This window comes from Oncorhynchus nerka, linkage group LG25 (assembly GCF_034236695.1).
Source record: "Oncorhynchus nerka isolate Pitt River linkage group LG25, Oner_Uvic_2.0, whole genome shotgun sequence".
Lineage (NCBI taxonomy): Eukaryota > Metazoa > Chordata > Actinopteri > Salmoniformes > Salmonidae > Oncorhynchus > Oncorhynchus nerka.
In genome coordinates, this window is record NC_088420.1 from 6,950,215 (window position 1) to 6,972,542 (window position 22,328).

General features: G+C 45.7%; 1 protein-coding gene across 7 annotated transcripts in view; it reads left to right on the forward strand.

The window, feature by feature from the left end:
- The window catches only part of LOC115119565 (ephrin type-B receptor 3-like), a 212,990-nt gene that overhangs the window by 183,071 nt on the left and 7,591 nt on the right, over positions 1-22,328 (forward strand). For 2 of the 7 annotated variants that reach the window (XM_065009504.1, XM_065009506.1), the window contains exons 6-14: positions 1,206-1,330; positions 1,861-2,023; positions 2,939-3,047; positions 5,717-5,769; positions 7,226-7,444; positions 9,926-10,173; positions 15,602-15,817; positions 17,389-17,538; positions 18,747-18,946. In XM_065009504.1, coding sequence (XP_064865576.1) covers positions 1,206-1,330; positions 1,861-2,023; positions 2,939-3,047; positions 5,717-5,769; positions 7,226-7,444; positions 9,926-10,173; positions 15,602-15,817; positions 17,389-17,538; positions 18,747-18,946 — 1,483 coding nt within the window. The remainder of the gene's footprint in view (positions 1-1,205; positions 1,331-1,860; positions 2,024-2,938; positions 3,048-5,716; positions 5,770-7,225; positions 7,445-9,925; positions 10,174-15,601; positions 15,818-17,388; positions 17,539-18,746; positions 18,947-22,328) is intronic. The other 5 variants (XM_065009507.1, XM_065009509.1, XM_065009508.1 and 2 more) reach the window with 3 other exon arrangements.

Below are 22,328 nucleotides of genomic sequence, written 5' to 3' on the forward strand. Positions count from 1 at the left end.
CCAATTACTCCCCAGTGTCTTGGCCAGTAGGAGGCCCCCAGGCCCCTTAATCCTCAGGCTAGAGTGACCGGGGAATCTGCCCAGGGAGTATTGTCTGTGGGGAGAGGTTGGAGTTTTTCAGGGAGTGATGGGTGGCTGGTGGTAGGCTACTACGTGGGGATGGGGTTTTGGGCTTGGGAAGAAAGAGGAGGAGGAGAGAGAGAGAGAGAGAGAGAGAGAGAGAGAGAGAGAGAGAGAGAGAGAGAGAGAGAGAGAAGGGGGGAATGAGAGAGAGGGTGGAGAGGGAGGAGAGAGCGAGAGGGGGAGAGGTCTGTGGTGGTGGGGGTGACAAAGACAAGAGGAAGAAAGGAGCTCTACGTAAAAGGATCAAAGTACCGAACTAAGGGATTAGAAACCTTTCAACAAAAAGTATTGGTGGGAAAGAGGGAGAAACAGAGTGTGTGTGTGTTGGGGGGTGCAATGATACAGGAAGGAATGGAAGGAAGAGGTGGATACCCAGAGGAGAAGAGGTGGATACCCAGAGGAGAAGAGGTAGATACCCAGAGGAGAAGAGGTGGATACCCAGAGGAGAAGAGGTGGATACCCGGTGGAGAAGAGGTGGATACCCAGAGGAGATGAGGTGGATACCCAGAGGAGAAGAGGTGGATACCCAGAGGAGAAGAGGTGGATACCCAGAAGAGAAGAGGTGGATACCCAGAGGAGATGAGGTGGATACCCAGAGGAGAAGAGGTGGATACCCAGAGGAGAAGAGGTGGATACCCAGAGGAGAAGAGGTGGATACCCAGAGGAGAAGAGGTGGATACCCAGAGGAGATGAGGTGGATACCCAGAGGAGAAGAGGTGGATACCCAGAGGAGAAGAGGTGGATACCCAGAGGAGATGAGGTGGATACCCAGAGGAGAAGAGGTGGATACCCAGAGGAGAAGAGGTGGATACCCAAAGGAGAAGAGGTGGATACCCAGAAGAGAAGAGGTGGATACCCAGAGGAGATGAGGTGGATACCCAGAGGAGAAGAGGTGGATACCCAGAGGAGATGAGGTGGATACCCAGAGGAGAAGAGGTGGATACCCAGAGGAGATGAGGTGGATACCCAGAGGAGATGAGGTGGATACCCAGAGGAGAAGAGGTGGATACCAGGAGGAGAACAGGTGGATACTAGCAGTGAATTAACATCCATTTTGTCTTCCCTGTGCCCCGCTCTCACAGCTCCATCTGCAGTACCTACAGTTCACCTGATGGGGGCCACAGCTAGCACCATGAGTCTTTCCTGGCTGCCCCCTGAAAAACCCAACGGGATCATTCTGGATTATGAGATTAAGTACCATGAGAAGGTAAGCAACAACACAAGTCAACACTTCTTATTTCCACATCCTATTTCACAAGTCTTATTTTTGCATAAGTAATATCACTCTATTCACCTCAACAACAACCGTCCTGACAAAAGCCTTAATCGTTTCCCTCTGTCTTTCTGTCTTTCCTTCCTTCGTTCCCCTCCCAATATCCTCCTAATTTCTCTCTGTTCACCCCCCGACCTCCTTTTATAAAGTTGAAATATTTCTGACTACTTCCATAACCTACACAAGGGGGAGGGTGTGTCCATGTGGATTGGCCTACCTGAGGAGAGAACAAAGTGTCTCAGTGTATGTCTGTTTGTTGTCCTGTTGTAGTCGATGATTGAAAGCTCTCTCATGCCTCGTGCTGCCGTTCTCCGTCTGTTCGGGAAGATTTGTTGGACACGGCATGCGCCTCACAGTGGGGTGTGGGGGAAGGCGATGAATACGGGTGATAATGATGAATGAGGGGATGTAGTTTGTTTTCTGATGCATTTCTAAACCGTTCCGTGTGCGTTTGGTTTTGGCAGGACCAGGGAGAAGCTATTGCCCACACCATGACCGCCCAAAGGAGTTCTGCCCGCATCGAGGGGCTGAAGGCCGGCACGCCATACGTGGTCCAGGTCCGGGCCCGCACGGTGGCCGGGTACGGTCGCTACAGCAGCCCCGCCGACTTCAGCACCAACCTGCAAAGTATGTTTGAGTTAACTTTATTGATCCCCAGAGGGGACATTGGGGTTTGTCACCAGCATTGGATACAGTGCATTCAGAAAGTATTCAGACCCCTTGACTTTTTCTCAATTTTGTTACGTTACAACTTTTTCTAAAATTGATTAAATTAACTTTTTCCCTCATCAATCTACACACAGTACCCCAAAGTGACATCACAATACCCCATAATGACATCACAATACCCCATAATGACATCACAATAGCCCATAATGACATCACACTACAAGTGTATATAAAAAAATATATTTATACAGTGGGGCAAAAAAGTATTTAGTCAGCCACCAATTGTGCAAGTTCTCCCACTTAAAAGATGAGAGAGGCCTGTAATTTTCATCATAGCTACACTTCAACTATGACAGACAAAATGAGAAAAAAAATCCAGAAAATCACATTGTAGGGTTTTTAATGAATTTATTTGCATGGTTTCTAGGGGTAAGGGTCGGAATGCTTTCTAGGGGTAAGTGTAGGAATGGTTTCTAGTAGTAAGGGTAGGAATGGTAGTGGTAGGAATGGTTTCTAGGGGTAAGTGTAGGCATGGTTTCTAGGGGTAAGTGTAGGAATGGATTCTAGGGGTAAGTGTAGGAATGGTTTCTAGGGGTAAGTGTAGGCATGGTTTCTAGGGGTAAGTGTAGGAATGGTTTCTAGGGGTAGGTGTAGGCATGGTTTCTAGGGGTAAGTGTAGGAATGGTTTCTAGGGGTAAGTGTAGGAATGGTTTCTAGGGGTAAGTGTAGGCATGGTTTCTAGGGGTAAGTGTAGGTATGGTTTCTAGGGGTAAGTGTAGGAATGGTAAGGGTAGGATTGGTTTCTAGGAGTAAGGGTAGATTATTTGGGTAACGCTCTCGTGTTCACCCGACCTCTAACCTCTCGACCCCTAGGTGACCCAGAGAAGTCTCTTCAGGAGCAGCTGCCCCTCATCGTGGGTTCTGCCACTGCCGGTCTAGTCTTCATCATAGCTGTCGTTGTCATCGCCATCGTCTGCCTCAGGTGAGAATAAGTCGATAATACCTAGTGAACACTTTGTCGTTGAGACAACATTGGAAAAAGTTTCTACATCTGACTTTCATTTTCATTTCTAGGATTTACCTCCATTAATAAAAATTATCCACAGCATTTCACCAAGCTCATGCAATATTACACAACGTGGTCATTTCTTCCGTTTGTGTTTCAACACTAGCGTACTTTTAATTGAGAAAATTGCATATTTCTCGCAATTCCTGGTGTATTTGATTTACAGATTGAAAAAATCCCCCACAAAAAAACAAAATGGAACTGTCAACTTTTTAATGTGTTTACATCCTGAAACCCACAGAAGACACACAGGGACACTCGGGACTGGCGTGCCACCTATGAGGTTTGTGAGTAGGAGATTAGCTCTATCTAGTGAAAAGTCCCAAACAGATTTGCCTCCCAAAAACCTTGCAAGGCTAGCCCTGCCCAATGGACACAGCATGAGCTGCAGCTGCTAGGAAAGGATTGGCCTGCCTTCACGCGCTCGGACGCCGGCTGACCCCACTGAATCCTTTTGAGTCCTATTCACTTGTAGGAACTTCAACATCCACTCAGATCCTGTAAAAGCATAGCTCGGCCTCACTGCGGTCATTCAACTCTACGTAGCACTACTCATCTTTTACTGGGAGTCTGCATGTTGGTGAAGTGTGCGAGTTTGACTCCCTTCCATTTTGGTGGCTGGTACTCACCCACCTCTTTGCTGCCATGGTGGAATGGTTCACAGTGGAATGGTTCAGTGTGAGCCGGCTGGTCTGAAGAGCAGGGCCCTCATCACGCTGAACAAACTCCTTCCTACTCTCCTCCCTCATCCCTCTCCTCCTCCTCTCTCTCTGTGTCTTAGCTTAGCACGCTAGTGTTTGTCTCTGTGTCTTAGCTTAGCACGCTAGTGTCTCTGTGTCTTAGCTTAGCACGCTAGTGTCTGTCTCTGTGTCTTAGCTTAGCACGCTAGTGTTTGTCTCTGTGTCTTAGCTTAGCACGCTAGTGTCTCTGTGTCTTAGCTTAGCTCGCTAGTGTCTGTCTCTGTGCCTTAGCTTAGCTCGCTAGTGTCTCTCTATGTGTCTTAGCTTAGCACGCTAGTGTCTCTCTATGTGTCTTAGCTTAGCACGCTAGTGTCTGTCTCTGTGTCTTAGCTTAGCTCGCTAGTGTCTGTCTCTGTGTCTTAGCTTAGCACGCTAGTGTCTGTCTCTGTGTCTTTAGCTTATCTCATTAGTGTGTGTCTGTCTTAATTTAGCTCGCTAGCGTCTCTCTCTCTCTGTCTTAGTTTAGCTTGCAAGCATCTGCCACGAGAGAAGGGAAAAAAGTAGAATGGTGGAAAAAAAAGCAAAACTCAGAGCCTCCTCGGCATATTCCGGAACCACATTTGAATTGGAAATGAGATGCAAATCACCGTCGGGTATTATTGCCCCGGTTACTGGTTAGACAACAAAGGAACTACATTAACATGGATTTTCAACGTCCCCAACCCTCCCCCCATTAATGGACTGATACTGAAGAAAGAAGAGAAAGCAGAGGAAGAGTAAAGGAAAAGAGGAGGGGGGGGTAGTCTGAACCAGTATGCGGGAAGATGTGTTAAACTGGGTGTTGTGGGAAACAGCTGAGGCTGCCATTGGGAGAGACTTTGTCCTTTACTTCTCGTGTTGGGCCATTATGTTTTCTCTCAGCTTTCATTTCATACATACAAAACAGAGTCCTACATTTTCTACTCAATATATTGTCTTCTTCTGTAGTTTTACTCAAAATTCTGTATTTCTTAGCCTCGAATATAAAGCTAAGTGAGCTTTATCCTAGTGAGAAATACAGTGTAATTCTCTATTTCTACAGACACAGGTATACTGAAATATATTTGAACTGACAGAACTACACTGAAATATATTTTAACTGAGACAACTACACTGAAATATATTTTAACTGACACAAATATACTGAAATATATTTTAACTGACACAGCTATACTGAAATCTATATTACCTGAAACAGCTAAACTGAAATCTATTTTAACTGACACAGCTATACTGAAATATATTTTAACTGACACAGCTATACTGAAATCTATATTACCTGAAACAGCTAAACTGAAATCTATTTTAACTGACACAGCTATACTGAAATCTATATTACCTGAAACAGCTAAACTGAAATCTATTTTAACTGACACAGCTATACTGAAATCTATATTACCTGAAACAGCTAAACTGAAATCTATTTTAACTGACACAGCTATACTGAAATCTATATTACCTGAAACAGCTAAACTGAAATCTATTTTAACTGACACAGCTATACTGAAATCTATATTACCTGAAACAGCTAAACTGAAATATATTTTAACTGACACAGCTATACTGAAATCTATATTACCTGAAACAGCTAAACTGAAATATATTTGACCTGAAACAGCTAAACTGAAATATATTTTAACTGACACAGCTATACTGAAATATATTTTAACTGACACAGCTATACTGAAATATATGTTAACTGACACAGCTATACTGAAATCTATATTACCTGAAACAGCTAAACTGAAATATATTTTAACTGACACAGCTATACTGAAATCCTTTCCACACTCTCCTGTTCCATTAAGTATTGCTGTGTTGCGGCACATGACTGATTTTGTGTTTTTACTCTGGTTTGCCCCACAGGAAGCAGAGGAATGGCTCTGAGTCAGAGTACACAGAGAAACTTCAGCAGTACAGTAAGTCTCTACTGCCTATCCTGTCCTACATTATAAGCGATCCCAATATCCACATTCTAACAGACACTGTCTGAGCTTGACTTTGTCCCTACATTCAACAATATTCATTCACACACTGCGTGTCAACAGCCGGTGATGTCACAAGCATTCCATTTACAAATAATATGTCAACAGCCGGTGATGTCACAAGCATTCCATTTACAAATAATATGTCAACAGCCGGTGATGTCACAAGCATTCCATTTACAAATAATATGTCCACAGCCGGTGATGTCACAAGCATTCCATTTACAAATAATATGTCAACAGCCGGTGATGTCACAAGCATTCCATTTACAAATAATATGTCCACAGCCGGTGATGTCACAAGCATTCCATTTACAAATAATATGTCCACAGCCGGTGATGTCACAAGCATTCCATTTACAAATAATATGTCCACAGCCGGTGATGTCACAAGCATTCCATTTACAAATAATATGTCCACAGCCGGTGATGTCATAACTGGCTTTACAATAACAGGCACAGATTACACTGAATTATAGAATTGGTAGTGGCTGTGGAGCTCATTGAAAGTGTGCCACGACTGCTAAATCTTCTGTTAATCCAATCCGTACAGTGCACTAGGAAAGTATTCAGACCCCTTGACTTTTTTTTCTCCACATTTTGTTACAGCCTTATTCTAAAATGGATTAAATAAAACATTTTCCTCATCAATCTACACACAATACCCCATAATGACAAAGTGAAAACAGGTTAAAAAAAATATATATATATATATTTTTAAACAGAATTACCTTATTTACATTGGTATTCAGACCGTTTGCTATGAGATTCGAAATTGAGCTCAGGTGCTTCCTGTTTCCATTGGTCATCCTTGGGATGTTTCTACAACTTGATTGGAGTCCACCTGTGGTAAATTAAATTGATTGGAAATTATTTGGAAAGCCACACACATGTCTATATAAGGTCCTACAGTTGACTGTGCATGTCAGAGCAAAAACCAAGCCATGAGGTCGAAGGAATTATCTATAGAGCTCAGAGACAGGATTGTGTCTAGGCACAGATCTGGGGAAGGGTACAGCATGTTGAAGCACGGTGGTGGCAGCAGCATCATGCTGTGGGGATGTTTTTCAGCGGCAGGGACTGGGAGACTAGACAGGATTGAGGGAAAGATGATCCCGGACTTGAACTAGATTGAACATCTCTAGAGAGACCAAGCTTGTAGCGTCATACCCAAGAAGAGTTAAGGGTGTGAATACTTTTGTAAATGTGATATTTCTGTTTTTTGATGAGGCAAAACTTTTTTTTAAATACACTTTAGAATAAGACTGTAATGTAACAAAATGTGAAAAAAGTAAAGGGGTCTGAACACTTTCCGAATGCCCAGTACATATTGTTTTCAATGGTAACTACTGCTTGACGGCCGTGATTCATGTGATTATTCCCGCTATTGAATCCCCTATAGTCACGCCGGGAATGAAGGTCTATATCGACCCCTTCACCTACGAGGACCCCAACGAGGCCGTCCGAGAGTTTGCGAAGGAGATCGACATCTCCTGCGTGAAGATCGAGGAGGTCATCGGCGCAGGTAACCAACCAAAGCTCCTGAGCTACAGGGGGAAGACTGCTAGTCACCTCCAGGCCATACCGTTAGAGGACTTCACGCCAAGCGGTACTTTCACTCAATTCATCATCCCAACCCCTGCCTCGCCTCGCACCCCCCAGCACTAGCCTCAGCCCCCCCTAATCTAAAATCTGCACTTACGCCCTTGCAAAAATATGTCCCCCCACCTCTAATTCGCTTCACTCACAACCGTGGCCCCCCAGGTTGGCACCTAAGTGCCTGTTTGATTGCTAGCTACTTTCCACACTTTTTGTCCTTTTTAACCTTTAAATTATTTTTATTTTTTTACCTTTAACCTTTAAGAACTGCCCATTCCTGATCCTGGAGAGGTGCTCTGTAGTAGGAAGTTAGTTTGTTCCTTCAAGTGTCATTAATTCAGTCACTTCCATTGGTTGGCTCTTCTACTTGAATGTAACTGACTTAATCATCATCTAGGAGGGTTGATTGGCTGGTCAAGCAGCTAGAACAGCAGCCTTCCAGGTTCAGGATTGGTCATCTCAGAACACCCCCCCAAGTTTCTCAAGGGTCAATGTTAAATGGGGCCACTCTAAAGACACTTTGACCCTTGACCTCCGTATGTGGTCGTCCTTCTTGTTTCCCTTTAGAGTACCCTTGCTCCTTCCCTCCACCCTTTTTGATGCACTAGTTAGTAATCTTGAAATCATAAATTATTGGATATCTTGAAATATTTAGTAATATTTTTTGCAAAAAAAGCTGTAGGATTGTATCTGAGCCGAATGAAGACTTGTGATGATGGGAAGTTGGATTTGAGGTTTACGTCACCTGCAGCTGAGCCCCCTCCACTCCTACTACTACTACTACTACTACTACTACTACTACTACTACAAGGGCTTAAAACCTACTGCTGCTTCTTGAACCCGTCGCTTCCCAGCCTTCGCCTTAAGTGACGAACCCCAACCCCTGTCTCCCCTCCCCTTTACCCTCCCTCCCACCCATCATCCCTCCCTCCCTCCCTCCCTCCCTCCCTCCCTCCCTCCCTCCCTCCCTCACTTCCCTTGTTTCTCTTGCTCTCACACACTCTCGCACCTGGTTGGCGTATTAGGCCCGAGACGCAAAACCTCCACAACCGCCAAGCTTCTCTCTCCTCCTGTCTCTTCTTCTGACCCCCCGATCCCCCCGATCTACCTCACCAACCCCCACCTACAGCTCCCCTCCCATCTCACCTACCCCCACCTATACCTCTACCCTCCAATCTCTACCTCTACCCCCACCTATACCTCTACCCTCCAACCTACCCTCCCATCTCTACCTCTACCCCCCCCACCTCTACCTCCAACCCTACCCTCCCACCTCTACCTCTACCCTCCCCCACCCTACCCTCCCACCTCTACCCCCCACCTCTGTCTCTACCATCCCACCCTGTCTCTACCCTCCCAACTCTACCTCTACCCTCCCACCCCTACCTCTACCCTCCCACCTATACCTCTACCCTCCTACCTCTACCCTCCTACCTCTACCCTCCCACCTATACCTCTACCCTCCCACCTCTACCCCCCCACCTCTGTCTCTACCATCCCACCCCTGTCTCTACCCTCCCAACTCTACCTCTACCCTCCCACCCCTACCTCTACCCTCCCACCTATACCTCTACCCTCCCACCTCTACCTCTACCCTCCCACCTCTACCTCTACCCTCCTACCTCTACCTCTACCCTCCCACCTCTACATTTACCCTTCCACCTCTACCTCTACCCTCCCAACTCTACCTCTACCCTCCTACCTCTACCTCTACCCCCCAACTCCCCACCCTCCTACCTCTACCTCTACCCCCCCACCTACCTCTACCCCCAACTCTACCTCTACCCTCCCACCCCTACCTCTACCCTCCCACCTATACCTCTACCTCTACCCTCCTACCTCTACCTCTACCCTCCCACCTCTACCTCTACCTCTACCCTCCCAACTCTACCTCTACCCTCCTACCTCTACCTCTACCCCCCACCTCTACCTCTACCCCCCCCCACCTCTACCTCTACCCTTCCACCTCTACCTCTACCCTCCTACCTCTACCTCTACCCTCCTACCTCTACCTCTACCCTCCTACCTCTACCCTCCCACCTCTACCTCTACCCTCCCACCTATTCCTCTATTCCAACCTATACATCTTCCCAAACATATACCTCTACCCTCCCACCTCCCCCTCTACCCAAACATATACCCCTACCCCCCACCTCCCTCACTCTCTTATCAAGCCTTTCCCCTTACCCCAAACTACCCACGTCCACCCACTCTCTAAGCTTTTAGTTTTCCCTCAGCCATCCCTTACCCTCCCCTCCTCTCGCTTTCCCCCTTTTCTCTACTGCTCCTAGCCACCGTTCACCCCGAGCCCCCCCCACCACTCTCTATCTCCCGCTTCCCTTCCCTGGCTCCTTGTTTCTAACCAGTAAACTGTCCCTCTCCCCATCTCTCCCCCACTCTCCTCCACTCTCCTCCACTCTTCCGATCCTTCCTCTCTCCCCCCCTCCATATCTCTCTCTCTTTCGCTGTCTCCCATTCCTCACTCTCACAGGAGAGTTTGGGGAGGTGTGTCGTGGACGTCTGAAGCTGCCCGGACGACGGGAGATCATTGTGGCTATCAAGACACTCAAGGTGGGCTACACCGACAGGCAGAGGCGGGACTTCCTGAGCGAAGCGAGCATCATGGGACAGTTTGACCACCCGAACATAATCCGGTTGGAGGGCGTGGTCACCAAGAGCCGACCAGTCATGATCGTCACAGAGTTTATGGAGAACGGAGCACTGGACTCTTTCTTAAGGGTAAGAGAGCATGTGGAATACACACACACACACACACACACACACACACACACACACACACACACACACACACACACACACACACATTAAAAATCTGCGCTCTGTAAAACTGCCCGGAGAACTGATGCTCTTGAACACACTTCATAAATGTCTATTTGTAATCGTCACATCATCTCCACCACTACCCAGAAAAAGCACAAGAGCATATCTCCCCGATCTTCTCTATTAATGTCCTCGTATTCCACACCCTCTCCATCTCTTTGGGAAAAGGCCCTAACCCTCATCTGTTGCCAATATCAGACAAACGCACCGCTCCTCTCGCTATCTCTGACATTTACAGAGGATACACTCAGCTTATGAATCACTGCCTCTCCCTTAAATTAAATACTGGTTGACACTGAGGAGGAGACAGAGAGAGATGGAGAGAGAGAGAGGGAGAGAGAGAGAGAGAGAGAGAGAGAGAGAAAGGGAGAGGGGAGAGGAGAGAGAGAGAGAGAGAGAGATACAGAGAAAGGAGAGAGAAAGGAGAGAGAGAGAGAGAAAGAGAGAGAGGGGGATACAGAGAAAGGAGAGAGAATGGAGAGAGAGAGAGAGAGAGAGAGAGAGAGAGCGAGAGAGAGGGGGGGGGGATACAGAGAAAGGAGAGAGAAAGGAGAGAGCGAGAGAGAGAGAGAGAGATTTTATTAAATGTTTTATTTATCAGGATCCCCATTAGTGGATGCCAATGGAGACAGCTAGTCTTACTGGGGTCTGATACCATGGAGACAGCTAGTCTTACTGGGGTCCAAAAAATAATGAAAAGACATTACAGACAAAATACTTTACAATTGACATACATTTAAACACTACATGTTAATGTATCTATCAGTTCCACATACATTTCAGTACAAACACACAACAAGTAGGTCACATGGGGGAGAGGTGCATTGTGCCATGAGGTGTTGTTTTATATTAGTTTATTGAAACCAGGTTTGCTGTTCACTATAAAATATGTAAGGGAGTTCCATGCACTCATGGCTCTGTATAATTCTGTACTTTTCTTTACATTTGTTCTGGACCTGGGGACTGTGAAAAGACCCCTGGTGGCATGTCTGGTGTGTGTGTGTCAGTGCAGTGTGGAAGTTGACTATGCAACCATTTGGAATTTCCAACACAATAATGTTTCTCATGAAAACAAGAAGTGACGCAGTCAGCCTTTCCTCAAATCTTAGCCAAGAGAGCCTGGCATGCATAGTATTAGTATCAGCCCTCTGATTACAATGAAGAGCAAGACGTGCCGCTCTGTTCTGGGACCTTAACTAGGTCTTTCCTTGCAGCACTTGACCACATGCCTGGACAATAATCAAGATAAGATAAAACTAGAGCCTGCGGGACTTGCTTTGTGAAGTGTAGTGTCAAAAAAGCAGAGCATCTCTTTATTATGGACAGACCTCTTCCCGTCTCTTTATTATGGACAGACCTCTCCCCATCTCTTTACTACAGACAGACCTCTCCCCATCTCTTTATTATGGACAGACCTCTCCCCATCTCTTTACTACAGACAGACTCTCCCCATCTCTTTATTATGGACAGACCTCTTCCCGTCTCTTTAGTACAGACAGACCTCTCCCCATCTCTTTATTACAGACAGACCTCTCCCCATCTCTTTATTATGGACAGATCTCTTCCCGTCTTTACAACTATTGAATCTATATGTTTTGACCATGACAGTTTACAATCTAAGGTAACACCATGTAATTTAGTCTCCTCAACTTGTTCAACAGCCACCCCATTCATTACCAGGTGCGGCTGAGATCCAGGATCGATTTATACCAAAAACAACTCTTAGTTTTAGAAATGTTCAGGACCAATGTAGTACTGGACTCCCACCCAAAACAGACACTGTTTATTAAGGGCTTCAGTGACTTAGTTAGTTGTGGTTGCTGATGCGTATATGGTTGAATCATCAACACACATGGACACACATGCTTTGTTTAATGACAGTGGCAGGTCATTGGTAAAAATGCAAAAGATTAGAGGGCCTAGAGAGGTGCCCTGCGGTACACCACACTTTACATGTTTAATGGAATTAAACCTCTAACCTCTATTAGATGGATAGCTCTGAATCCACGATATGGCAAAGCTTGAAAAGCCATTACGCATACATTTTCTCAACAACAGGTTATGGTCAATAACATCAAAGGCTCCACTGAAATCTGACAGTACATCTCCCACAATCATCTTATTATCAATTTCTTTCAACCAATCGTCAGTCATTTGTATCAGTGCAGTACATGTTGAGTGATCTTCTCTTTAAGCTTGCTGCAAGTCTGTTGTTAACTTGTTTACAGAGAAATAGCATTGTATTCGGTGAAAAACATTTTTTCAGAACAGTTTGGTAAGAGCTGGCAACAACTTGATAGGTCTGCTGTTAAAACCAGTAAAGGCCACTTTATCACTCATGGGTAGTGGAATTACTTTGGCTTCCCTCCAAGGCCTGAGGACAAATACTTTCCTCTAGATTCAGATTAAAGATATGACAGATAGGAGTGGCTATAGAGTCAGCTACCATCCTCAGTAGCTTTCCATCTGTTGTCAATGCCAGGAGGTTTGTCTTTATTGAACGATAACAATACTTTTACCACCTCGCCCACGCTATCTTTACAAAATTCTGACCTGCAATGCTTTTCTTTCATTATTCATGTTTTTATGCATGAATTGTTCGTTGTTGGCATTTCCTGTCTAAGTTAGCCCACTTTGCCAATGAAGTTATCAATAAATTACTTCGCAACATCAAAATCATTTTGTGATGAATAAGCCATCTGATTCGATGAAAGATGGAGTTTAATTTGTCTTTTTTCCATCATTCTTTATATCATTGATCTTGGCTTCATAATACAGTTTCTTCTTCTTGTTGAGTTTAGTCACATCATTTCTCAATTTGCAGTCAGCCAGTCAGATGTGTAAACAGACTTACTAGCCACTCCTTTTAGCCCATCTCTGTAAACCATACAGTAATTCAATTCCACATCAATCCATGGAGCCTTAACAGTTCTAACAGTCAGTTTCTTGACTAACAAGTGCATGATTATCAATAATTGGAAGAAGCTCTTTCATAAATTAATCAATTGCAACGTGTGAATGATCCTTATTAATCCACATTATATCAACATATCTTTTTTAAAGATCATCCACATAAGAGTCACAGCAAAATCCTTTGTATGGTCACTTATACACTATTTTAGGACCAGCTGTTGGACATTTCCTGCATATAGTCACTATATTGTGATCACCGCATCCAATGGGTACGGATACAGCTTTAGAAAAAAGGTATACGGTATTATAAAAAATGTGATCGATACATGTGGATGATCTTGTTTCTGTAGCATTTGGAAACACCCTGGTGTACAGTAGATTGATTAATAACCCGAACCAGATTACAGGCACTGGTTATAGTGAGAAGCTTCCTCTTGAGTGGACAGCTTGATGAAAACTAGTCAATATTCAGCCCCCCCCCCAAAAAAAAGTAGACCTATCACATACACTATCAAGCACATATTATTTAGATACTGACTGTCAGCACTTGGAGGCCTATGACAACACCCCAAAAGAAAAGGTTTTAGATGTGCCAAGTGAACCTGCAACCACAACACTTGACATACATTATTCTCTAATCTATTATTCTCTGAATATATACAGTAACACCTCCCCCACAAGCATTCCTGCCTCTTCTATATATGTTATATCGTTGTATTGCTACTGCTGTATCATCAAATTCATTATCTAAGTGAGTCGCAGAACTGGCTAATATATGAATGTTATCTGATGTTAGCAAGTAATTGATTTCATGAACCTTATGTCTAAGGCTACATATATTAATAAGGGCTATTTCCTGTTTTCCTTGTCAGAGATAGAAATAATAAAAACAAAGCAAGAGAAAAAAATATACATAAAAATATATACATTCAGGAGTCCATTAATTAGTTGGTGTGTGTAAGTGTGTTTGTGCTGTGGGGTTGAAGCTACGAACACATAGGCTAGGCTCTCTCAACCCTTCCAGGCTTTTGGGAGGAAGGGGGGACAATGAGCCTGTCATAGCGGATGTAAGCAATGTCCCCACGCGCGCTGGCAACATTTATAGCAGGAATAAGTTCTTTCCTCTTCTGGCGCACAGCTTCAGGAAAGTCCTCGTTGAGGAAGATATACGTTTCTCTCAAGTCCTTGGTTCTTTCCAGAACAGCTGCCTTGTCCTTCAACCTCAGGAACTTGACAACTATCGGCCTGGACCTGTCACCTGGGCCGGTGGTGGGTTTTCCAGTTCTGTGGTCGCGATCCACCTCATTCTTCCTGTGGTCCATCTTCAGTGTCTCCAAGACAATTCCCCTCACTTTGTCCTCAGACTCCATCTCGGTCTCATGTGGAGATGATGTCATTCCGTACACAACCATGTTGTTCCTCCTGATCGTCCCTGGGGATAATCCAATTTCTCCGTCATTGTTATTACGGATCCACATTCACAGCTGATATCCTCTCTCAATGACCTTCAGATTCCTGTCATCTTCCCGTTGTCCTGTTTGAACTCATCGAGCTGACCCTGGGAGAACAGCAAACTGTTCTACAGGTCCTGGACCTTTCTGGTCAGGTCGTCCATTATTTTATTAGTTGACTCCAACAGCATTTTGACTCAACACTTGAAGCTATTTAATTGTTTGGGAAACAACTGCTTGTGGAATTATTTTTGTTTGTTTAAAAGAAACTTCACCTGTGATAGATACCACTATTCTCAACGGTACTCCCGCCAGCTTAGGTCTTTGTCATGGTAGCAACACAGGTTACGCTGTTATTCCTCTCAGTTCCAGACAGGACACAGCAAAGATTCAAAACAACAACAACAAACAGCAGGGATCTAGACAACCACATCCGCGATCTCAGACACAGTGACTAACCGTGTCACGGGCTGCGTTCAAGCCCTCAAGAAAGCCCTGCTAGCTTGGTAGGCAGCTAACTAGCAGCAAGGCTAGTTGCTATGCTAAACAGCTGCTCAGACCCGACCTTGGTCAGAAGAATCACTGGAAAGATAGTAAAAGAAAGTGAAAGGGGGATACCTAGTCAGTTGTACAATTGAATGCCTTCAACTGAAATGTGTCTTCCGCATTTAACCCAACCCTTCTGAATCAGTAGTGGTCCCAGCAACTGATGCCAACCCGTCACAGGATCTAAACTCAAAAGATAACTAGCTATTAACCAACAACTTTTTAATAGACTTTCAAAAATTAAAAATAAAATAAAAACCAAGTACTTTCTCATTCCGTGTGCAACAGGCAGTAAATGTGTGTTTGTGTATATATATGTGAGAAGAATATGAGCATGTTAAATAAGAATTGAATCTAGTATATATGTTTTTAATATGATATACTGACCTTTTTATCTCTATCTCTGAATCTGCCAGCTCAATGACGGGCAGTTCACAGTGATCCAGCTGGTGGGCATGTTGCGTGGCATCGCCGCGGGCATGAAGTATCTTTCTGATATGAACTACGTTCACCGGGACCTGGCAGCTCGCAACATTCTGGTCAACAGCAACCTGGTGTGTAAGGTGTCCGACTTCGGCCTGTCGCGATTCCTTGAAGACGACGCCACGGACCCAACCTATACCAGCTCACTGGTGAGTGTCGAGGACAGTGAGGGAGTCTGCTGAGTGTCTAGGACAGTGAGGGGGTCTGCTGAGTGTCTAGGACAGTGAGGGAGTCTGATGAGTGTCTAGGACAGTGAGGGGGTCTGCTGAGTGTCGAGGACAGTGAGGGAGTCTGCTGAGTGTCTAGGACAGTGAGGGAGTCTGCTGAGTGTCGAGGACAGTGAGGGAGTCTGCTGAGTGTCTAGGACAGTGAGGGAGTCTGGTGAGTGTCTAGGACACTGATAGAGTCTGGTGAGTGTCTATGACACTGAGGGAGGTTGGTGAGTGTTTAGAACACTGAGGGAGTCTGCTGAGTGTCTAGGACAGTGAGGGAGTCTGCTGAGTGTCGAGGACAGTGAGGGAGTCTGCTGAGTGTCTAGGACAGTGAGGGAGTCTGCTGAGTGTCTAGGACACTGAGGGAGTCTGGTGAGTGTCGAGGACAGTGAGGGAGTCTGCTGAGTGTCTAGGACAGTGAGGGAGTCTGCTGAGTGTCGAGGACAGTGAGGGAGTCTGCTGAATGTCTAGGACAGTGAGGGAGTCTGGTGAGTGTCTAGGACACTGAGGGAGTCTGGTGAGTGTCTATGACACTGAGGGAGGTTGGTGAGTGTCTAGAACACTGAGGGAGTCTGCTGAGGGAGTCTGGTGAATGTCTAGAACACTGAGGGAGTCTGCTGAGTGTCTAGGACAGTGAGGGAGTCTGCTGAGTGTCGAGGACAGTGAGGGAGTCTGCTGAGTGTCTAGGACAGTGAGGGAGGTTGGTGAGTATCTAGAACACTGAGGGAGTCTGCTGAGGGAGTCTGGTGAATGTCTAGAACACTGAGGGAGTCTGCTTAGTGTCTAGGACACTGAGAGAGTCTGCTTAGTGTCTTGGACACTGAGGGAGTCTGGTGAGTGTCTAGGACACTGAGGGAGGTTGGTGAGTGTCTAGAACACAGAGGGAGTCTGGTGAGTGTCTAGGACACTGAGGGAGGTTGCTAAGTGTCTAGAACACTGAGGGAGTCTGGTGAGTGTCTAGGACACTGAGGGAGGTTGGTGAGTGTCTAGAACACTGAGGGAGTCTGGTGAGTGTCTAGAACACTGAGGGAGTCTGGTGAGTGTCTAGGACACTGAGGGAGGTTGGTGAGTGTCTAGAAGACTGAAGGTGTCTGGTGAGTGTCTAGGACACTGAGGGAGGTTGGTGAGTGTCTAGAACATTGAGGGAGTCTGGTGAGTGTCTTTGACACTGAGGGAGTCTGGTGAGTGTCTAGAACACAGGGAGTCTGCTTAGTGTTTAGGACACTGAGGGTGTCTGCTTAGTGTCTTTGGACACTGAGGGAGTCTGGTGAGTGTCTTGGACACTGAGGGAGGTTGGTGAGGGTCTATAACACTGAGGGAGTCTGGTGAGTGTCTAGGACTGAGGGAGTCTTTTGGAGTGTGTATTGGCATCTATGTCAAGTCTTGAATGAGTGGTAATAAATTGTGTGTGTGTGTGTGACTCTGTGTGTGTGTGTGTGTGTGTATGTGTGTGTGTGTGACTCCATCCCCAGTATTTCACGCTCACCTACTCATTCGCATATCCACAGGGAGGCAAGATTCCGATTCGCTGGACGGCTCCCGAGGCCATTGCCTACAGGAAGTTCACCTCGGCCAGTGACGTGTGGAGCTATGGCATCGTCATGTGGGAAGTGATGTCGTACGGAGAGCGGCCATATTGGGACATGAGCAACCAGGATGTGAGTGAAACTACTTTACTTCACGTTCCCACGATCCCAAAAAACACTGTAACAATCTCTGAATCCCCCATTCTCTGGTTCCTTGTCCTTTCATCATCCATTGTCTTTCTTCCATCTCTCCCCCCCCCTTCCCCCTCCAACCATTCCTCCATCTCTCCTGCCCCCTCCCTCCCCCTCCAACCGTTCCTCCATCTGTCCTGTCCCCTTCCCCCTCCCATCTTTCCTCCATTTCTCCTGCCTCCTTCCCCCTCGCTCCCTAACATCTTTCCTCCATCTCTCCTGCCCCCTTCTCATGCTCTCTCTTATCTTCCCCCTCTCTTCCTCCCCCTTCCCCCTTCCCTTCCATCTTTCCTCCATCTCTCCTGCCCCCTTCTCATGCTCTCTCTTATCTTCCCCTCTCTTCCTCCCCCTTCCCCCTTCCCTTCCATCTTTCCCCCATCTCTCCTGCCCCCTTCTCATGCTCTCTCTTATCTTCCCCCTCCCCCTTCCCCCTTCCCTTCCATCTTTCCTCCTTACGTTGTTCCCTTCTTGACTATAATCCCATCTCTCTTTCTCTTCCTACCTTCTCTCCCTTCTCTCTCTCTTCCTACCTCCTCTCCCTTCTCTTTCTCTTCCTACCTCCTCTCCCTTCTCTTTCTCTTCCTACCTCCTCTCCCTTCTCTTTCTCTTCCTACCTCCTCTCCCTTCTCTTTCTCTTCCTACCTCATATCCCTTCTCTTTCTCTTCCTACCTGCTCTCCCTTCTCTTTCTCTTCCTACCTCCTCTCCCTTCTCTTTCTCTTCCTACCTCCTCTCCCTTCTCTTTCTCTTCCTACCTCCTCTCCTCTCCCTTCTCTTTCTCTTCCTACCTCCTCTCCCTTCTCTTACTCTTCCTACCTCCTCTCCCTTCTCTTTCTCTTCCTACCCTACCTCCTCTCCTCTCCCTTCTCTTTCTCTTCCTACCTCCTCTCCCTTCTCTTTCTCTTCCTACCTCCTCTCCCTTCTCTTTCTCTTCCTACCTCCTCTCCCTTCTCTTTGTCTTCCTACCTCCTCTCCCTTCTCTTTCTCTTCCTACCTCATATCCCTTCTCTGCCCAGTGATCACTATATCCTTTGTATGCCTCTTCATTCAAACCCCTAATTCCCAAGAAAATATCTGACCCAGGTCTGATTCTAACCCACTCTTAACGCAGATCTCTCCTCTCCTCTCTTCTCCTCTTCAACCCTCCAGGTTATAAACGCAGTGGAGCAGGACTACCGGCTGCCCCCGCCCATGGACTGCCCGACGGCACTGCACCAGCTCATGCTTGACTGCTGGGTCAAGGAAAGGAACCTCCGGCCTAAGTTCTCCCAGATCGTCGCAACGCTGGACAAGCTCATCCGCAATGCCGCCAGCCTCAAGGTGGTCACCAGCAGCACGCACTCTTCCGGGTAAGCCTATCAGCTATCACAACCAGTCTGCCACATCTCGGCCTAGTTAGCAGATACCTCAATCTGGTGCTAGTAGGGTTGCACAACTCCCCAAATCCACAGGTTTTCCAGAATACCTAGAACCTTGGAATATTCCATCCAGGATATCTAGAACCTTGGAATATTCCATCCAGGATATCTAGAACCTTGGAATATTCCATCCAGGATATCTAGAACCTTGGAATATTCCATCCAGGATATCTAGAACCTTGGAATATTCCATCCAGGATATCTAGAACCTTGGAAAATTCCATCCAGGATATCTACAAATCCTGGGAATTCTGAGAAAGTTTTGGGACCCTATGTACTGGTTTGAAGTATGTAGCCTGTATTCCATCTTACTTCAATCATACCACAGGTCCACAGATGACGTAATCTCAATCGCACTCCAAACTTTCCCACCTGGACAAAAGGAACACCTATGTGAGAATGCTGTTCATTGACCACAGCTCAGCGTTCAACACCATAGGACCCCAAAAGCTCACCACTAAGCTAAGGATCCTGGGACTAAACCCCTCCCTCTGAAACTGGATCCTGAACTTCCTGACGGGCCTCCCCCAGTTGGTAAGGGTAGGCAACAACACATCTGCTACGCTGATCCTCAACACTGGGGCCCCTCAGGGATGCATACTTAGTCCCCTCCTGTACTCCCTGTTCACCCACGACTGCGTGGCCAAGCACGACTCCAACACCATCATTAAGTTAACTGATGACACAACAGTGGTAGGCCTGATCACCGACAACGATGAGACAGCCTATAGGGAGGAGGTCAGAGACCTGGTGTTAGGCCTGATCACCGACAATGATGAGACAGCCTATAGGGAGGAGGTCAGAGACCTGGCAGTGTGGTGTCAGGGCAACAACCTCCCACTCAATGTGATCAAGACTAATGAGCTGATCGTGGACTATAGGAAAAGGAGGGTCGAACACGCCTCATTCACATCGACGGAGCTGAAGTGGAGCGGGTCGAGAGTTTCAAGTTCCTTGGTGTCCACATCACCAACAAACTATCATGGTCCAAACACACCAAGACAGTTGTGAAGAGGCCAACACTACACTTTTTTCCACTCAGGAGACTGAAAATAATGTGACCACGGGTCCCCAGATCCTCAAAAAGTTCTACAGCTGCACCATTGAGATCATCCTGACTGGTTGCATCACCAACCGTTATGGCAACTGCTCGGCATCTGACCGTAAGGCGCTACAGAGGGTAGTGCGTACGGCCCAGTACATCATTGGGGCCAAGCTTCCAGTCTTCCAGGGTACTGGAACTACTAGGTGGTGTCAGAGGTTGGCCCAAAAAATTGTCAGAGACTCCAGTCATCCAAGTCCTGGACTGTTTTCTCTGCTACCGCACAACAAGCGGTACCGGAGCGCCAAGTCTATGACTAAAAAGCTCCTTAACAGCTTCTACCCCCAAGCCATAAGACTGCTGAACAATTAATCAAATTAATCAAACACGGACAATTTACATTGACAACCTCTGCCCTATGTTTTTACATTGATGCTACTCAACTAACCTGCACCCTTGCGCATTGACTCGGTACTGGACTGTATATAGCCTCGTTATTGTTATGTAATTATCTTGTTTATAATTTTTTTTTTAACTTTAGTTTGTTTATTTATTTTTTTTACATTTTTCTAAATTTCTTGCACGGCATTGTTGGTTAAGGGCTTGAAAGTAAACATTTCACGGTAAAGTATACAACTGTTGTATTCGGCGCATGTGACAAATACAATTTGATTTGATTTCCCAATGCAAATGTTGAATCAACAGTAGCTCTTACAAGGAAGTTCTTCGACCGATGGCTTCACAATGTCTAGGTTTTTAGCCACATTCCTCTGTTGCGTTTGTGGAAAGAGTCCGGGGGGTGACCTACCTTTTTGTCCCTGCTTCAGGAGAGGAGGAGGAACGGGGGATCTGGAGCTGTAGTTATGGCCGGGAAGATTAAGTGAGGATAATTAGCCAGAGTAAGAGCGAGGCAAAAAAAAAAGAAGACGGGAACGCTTTTAATTAGCTGCTAACGAGATTTTAAACGGCCCAGCGGAGAGGTGTGCCCCCCCACCCCCACCGAGCCTAACGAGGAAGGAATGAGTGAGAGATGAGCTGCCGTGACATCTGGCATGGCGTTAGCGGTATGTAGCGGTAGCCAGGCTACGTTTGATTGGTGAGTTGTTTCAGTACATACAGTACAGGTGTGTGTGTGTGTGTGTGTGTGTGTGTGTGTGTGTGTGTGCGTGTGCGTGTGCGTGTGTGTGTGTCAGTGCCGTTTAAGATTAGGGAGGACAATTTGTTTTTTTTAAATGAGCATGGCCTTATTTCTATTATATTGGATCTCTGTTCATTCATACTCCATTCACTCAGCTCCATGTAACATCGTATAGGTTTATCCTACTAAATCCTTCTCATATCATTTCCCTATACCCATCATGAGGTTGCTACAACCTTGCCTATGAATGAAAGTTTACAACGTCGGTCGAGAGAACATGTGTAGTGATCCAGATGACAGACAGTAACACACTCTTGCCTGCATCTAGCTGATCTGGGGTGGAATCATTAGTCCAAACAGTTGCAACTAAAACGAGAGTAATGGACTAATGAGTAATGGACTAATGAGTAGTAATGGACTAATGAGTAATGGACTAATGAGTAATGGACTAATGAGTAATGGACTAATGAGTAATGGACTAATGAGTAGTAATGGACTAATGAGTAATGGACTAATGAGTAGTAATGGACTAATGAGTAATGGACTAATGAGTAATGGACTAATGAGTAATGGACTAATGAGTAATGGACTAATGAGTAATGGACTAATGAGTAGTAATGGACTAATGAGTAGTAATGGACTAATGAGTAATGGACTAATGAGTAATGGACTAATGAGTAATGGACTAATGAGTAATGGACTAATTATCCCAGTTTCATTCCATTTGTTTCCGTTTAAGAAATGTTTTACAACAGAATTGGCAATATGAATGATTAGTCTCAGTTCTATTAGATAGAACACCGCCTGTGTGGAAAACAACCTGTGGTTACCTAGGTTACCCTATTGGCTCACAGTAAAAAATAAAAAATAAAAAAAACGATTACTTTAGTCAATTATTAAACAACATTTAAGAAAAGTACAACATGTCTGAAGATTACTTTTCGGCATTGCCTGCTCCCTATTATTCTCACTACTCTATCCAGGATATCTAGAACCATGCCCCCTTTTCATGAAGACTCTAATAGCCACGGAGTGAATGAGTGCTTAGCTAATAACAGCCCAGAATATTTAAGCTAGCCAAGACCAACAATACAAACGAACGGACTGTACAACTACAAGTAGTTAACCGACCG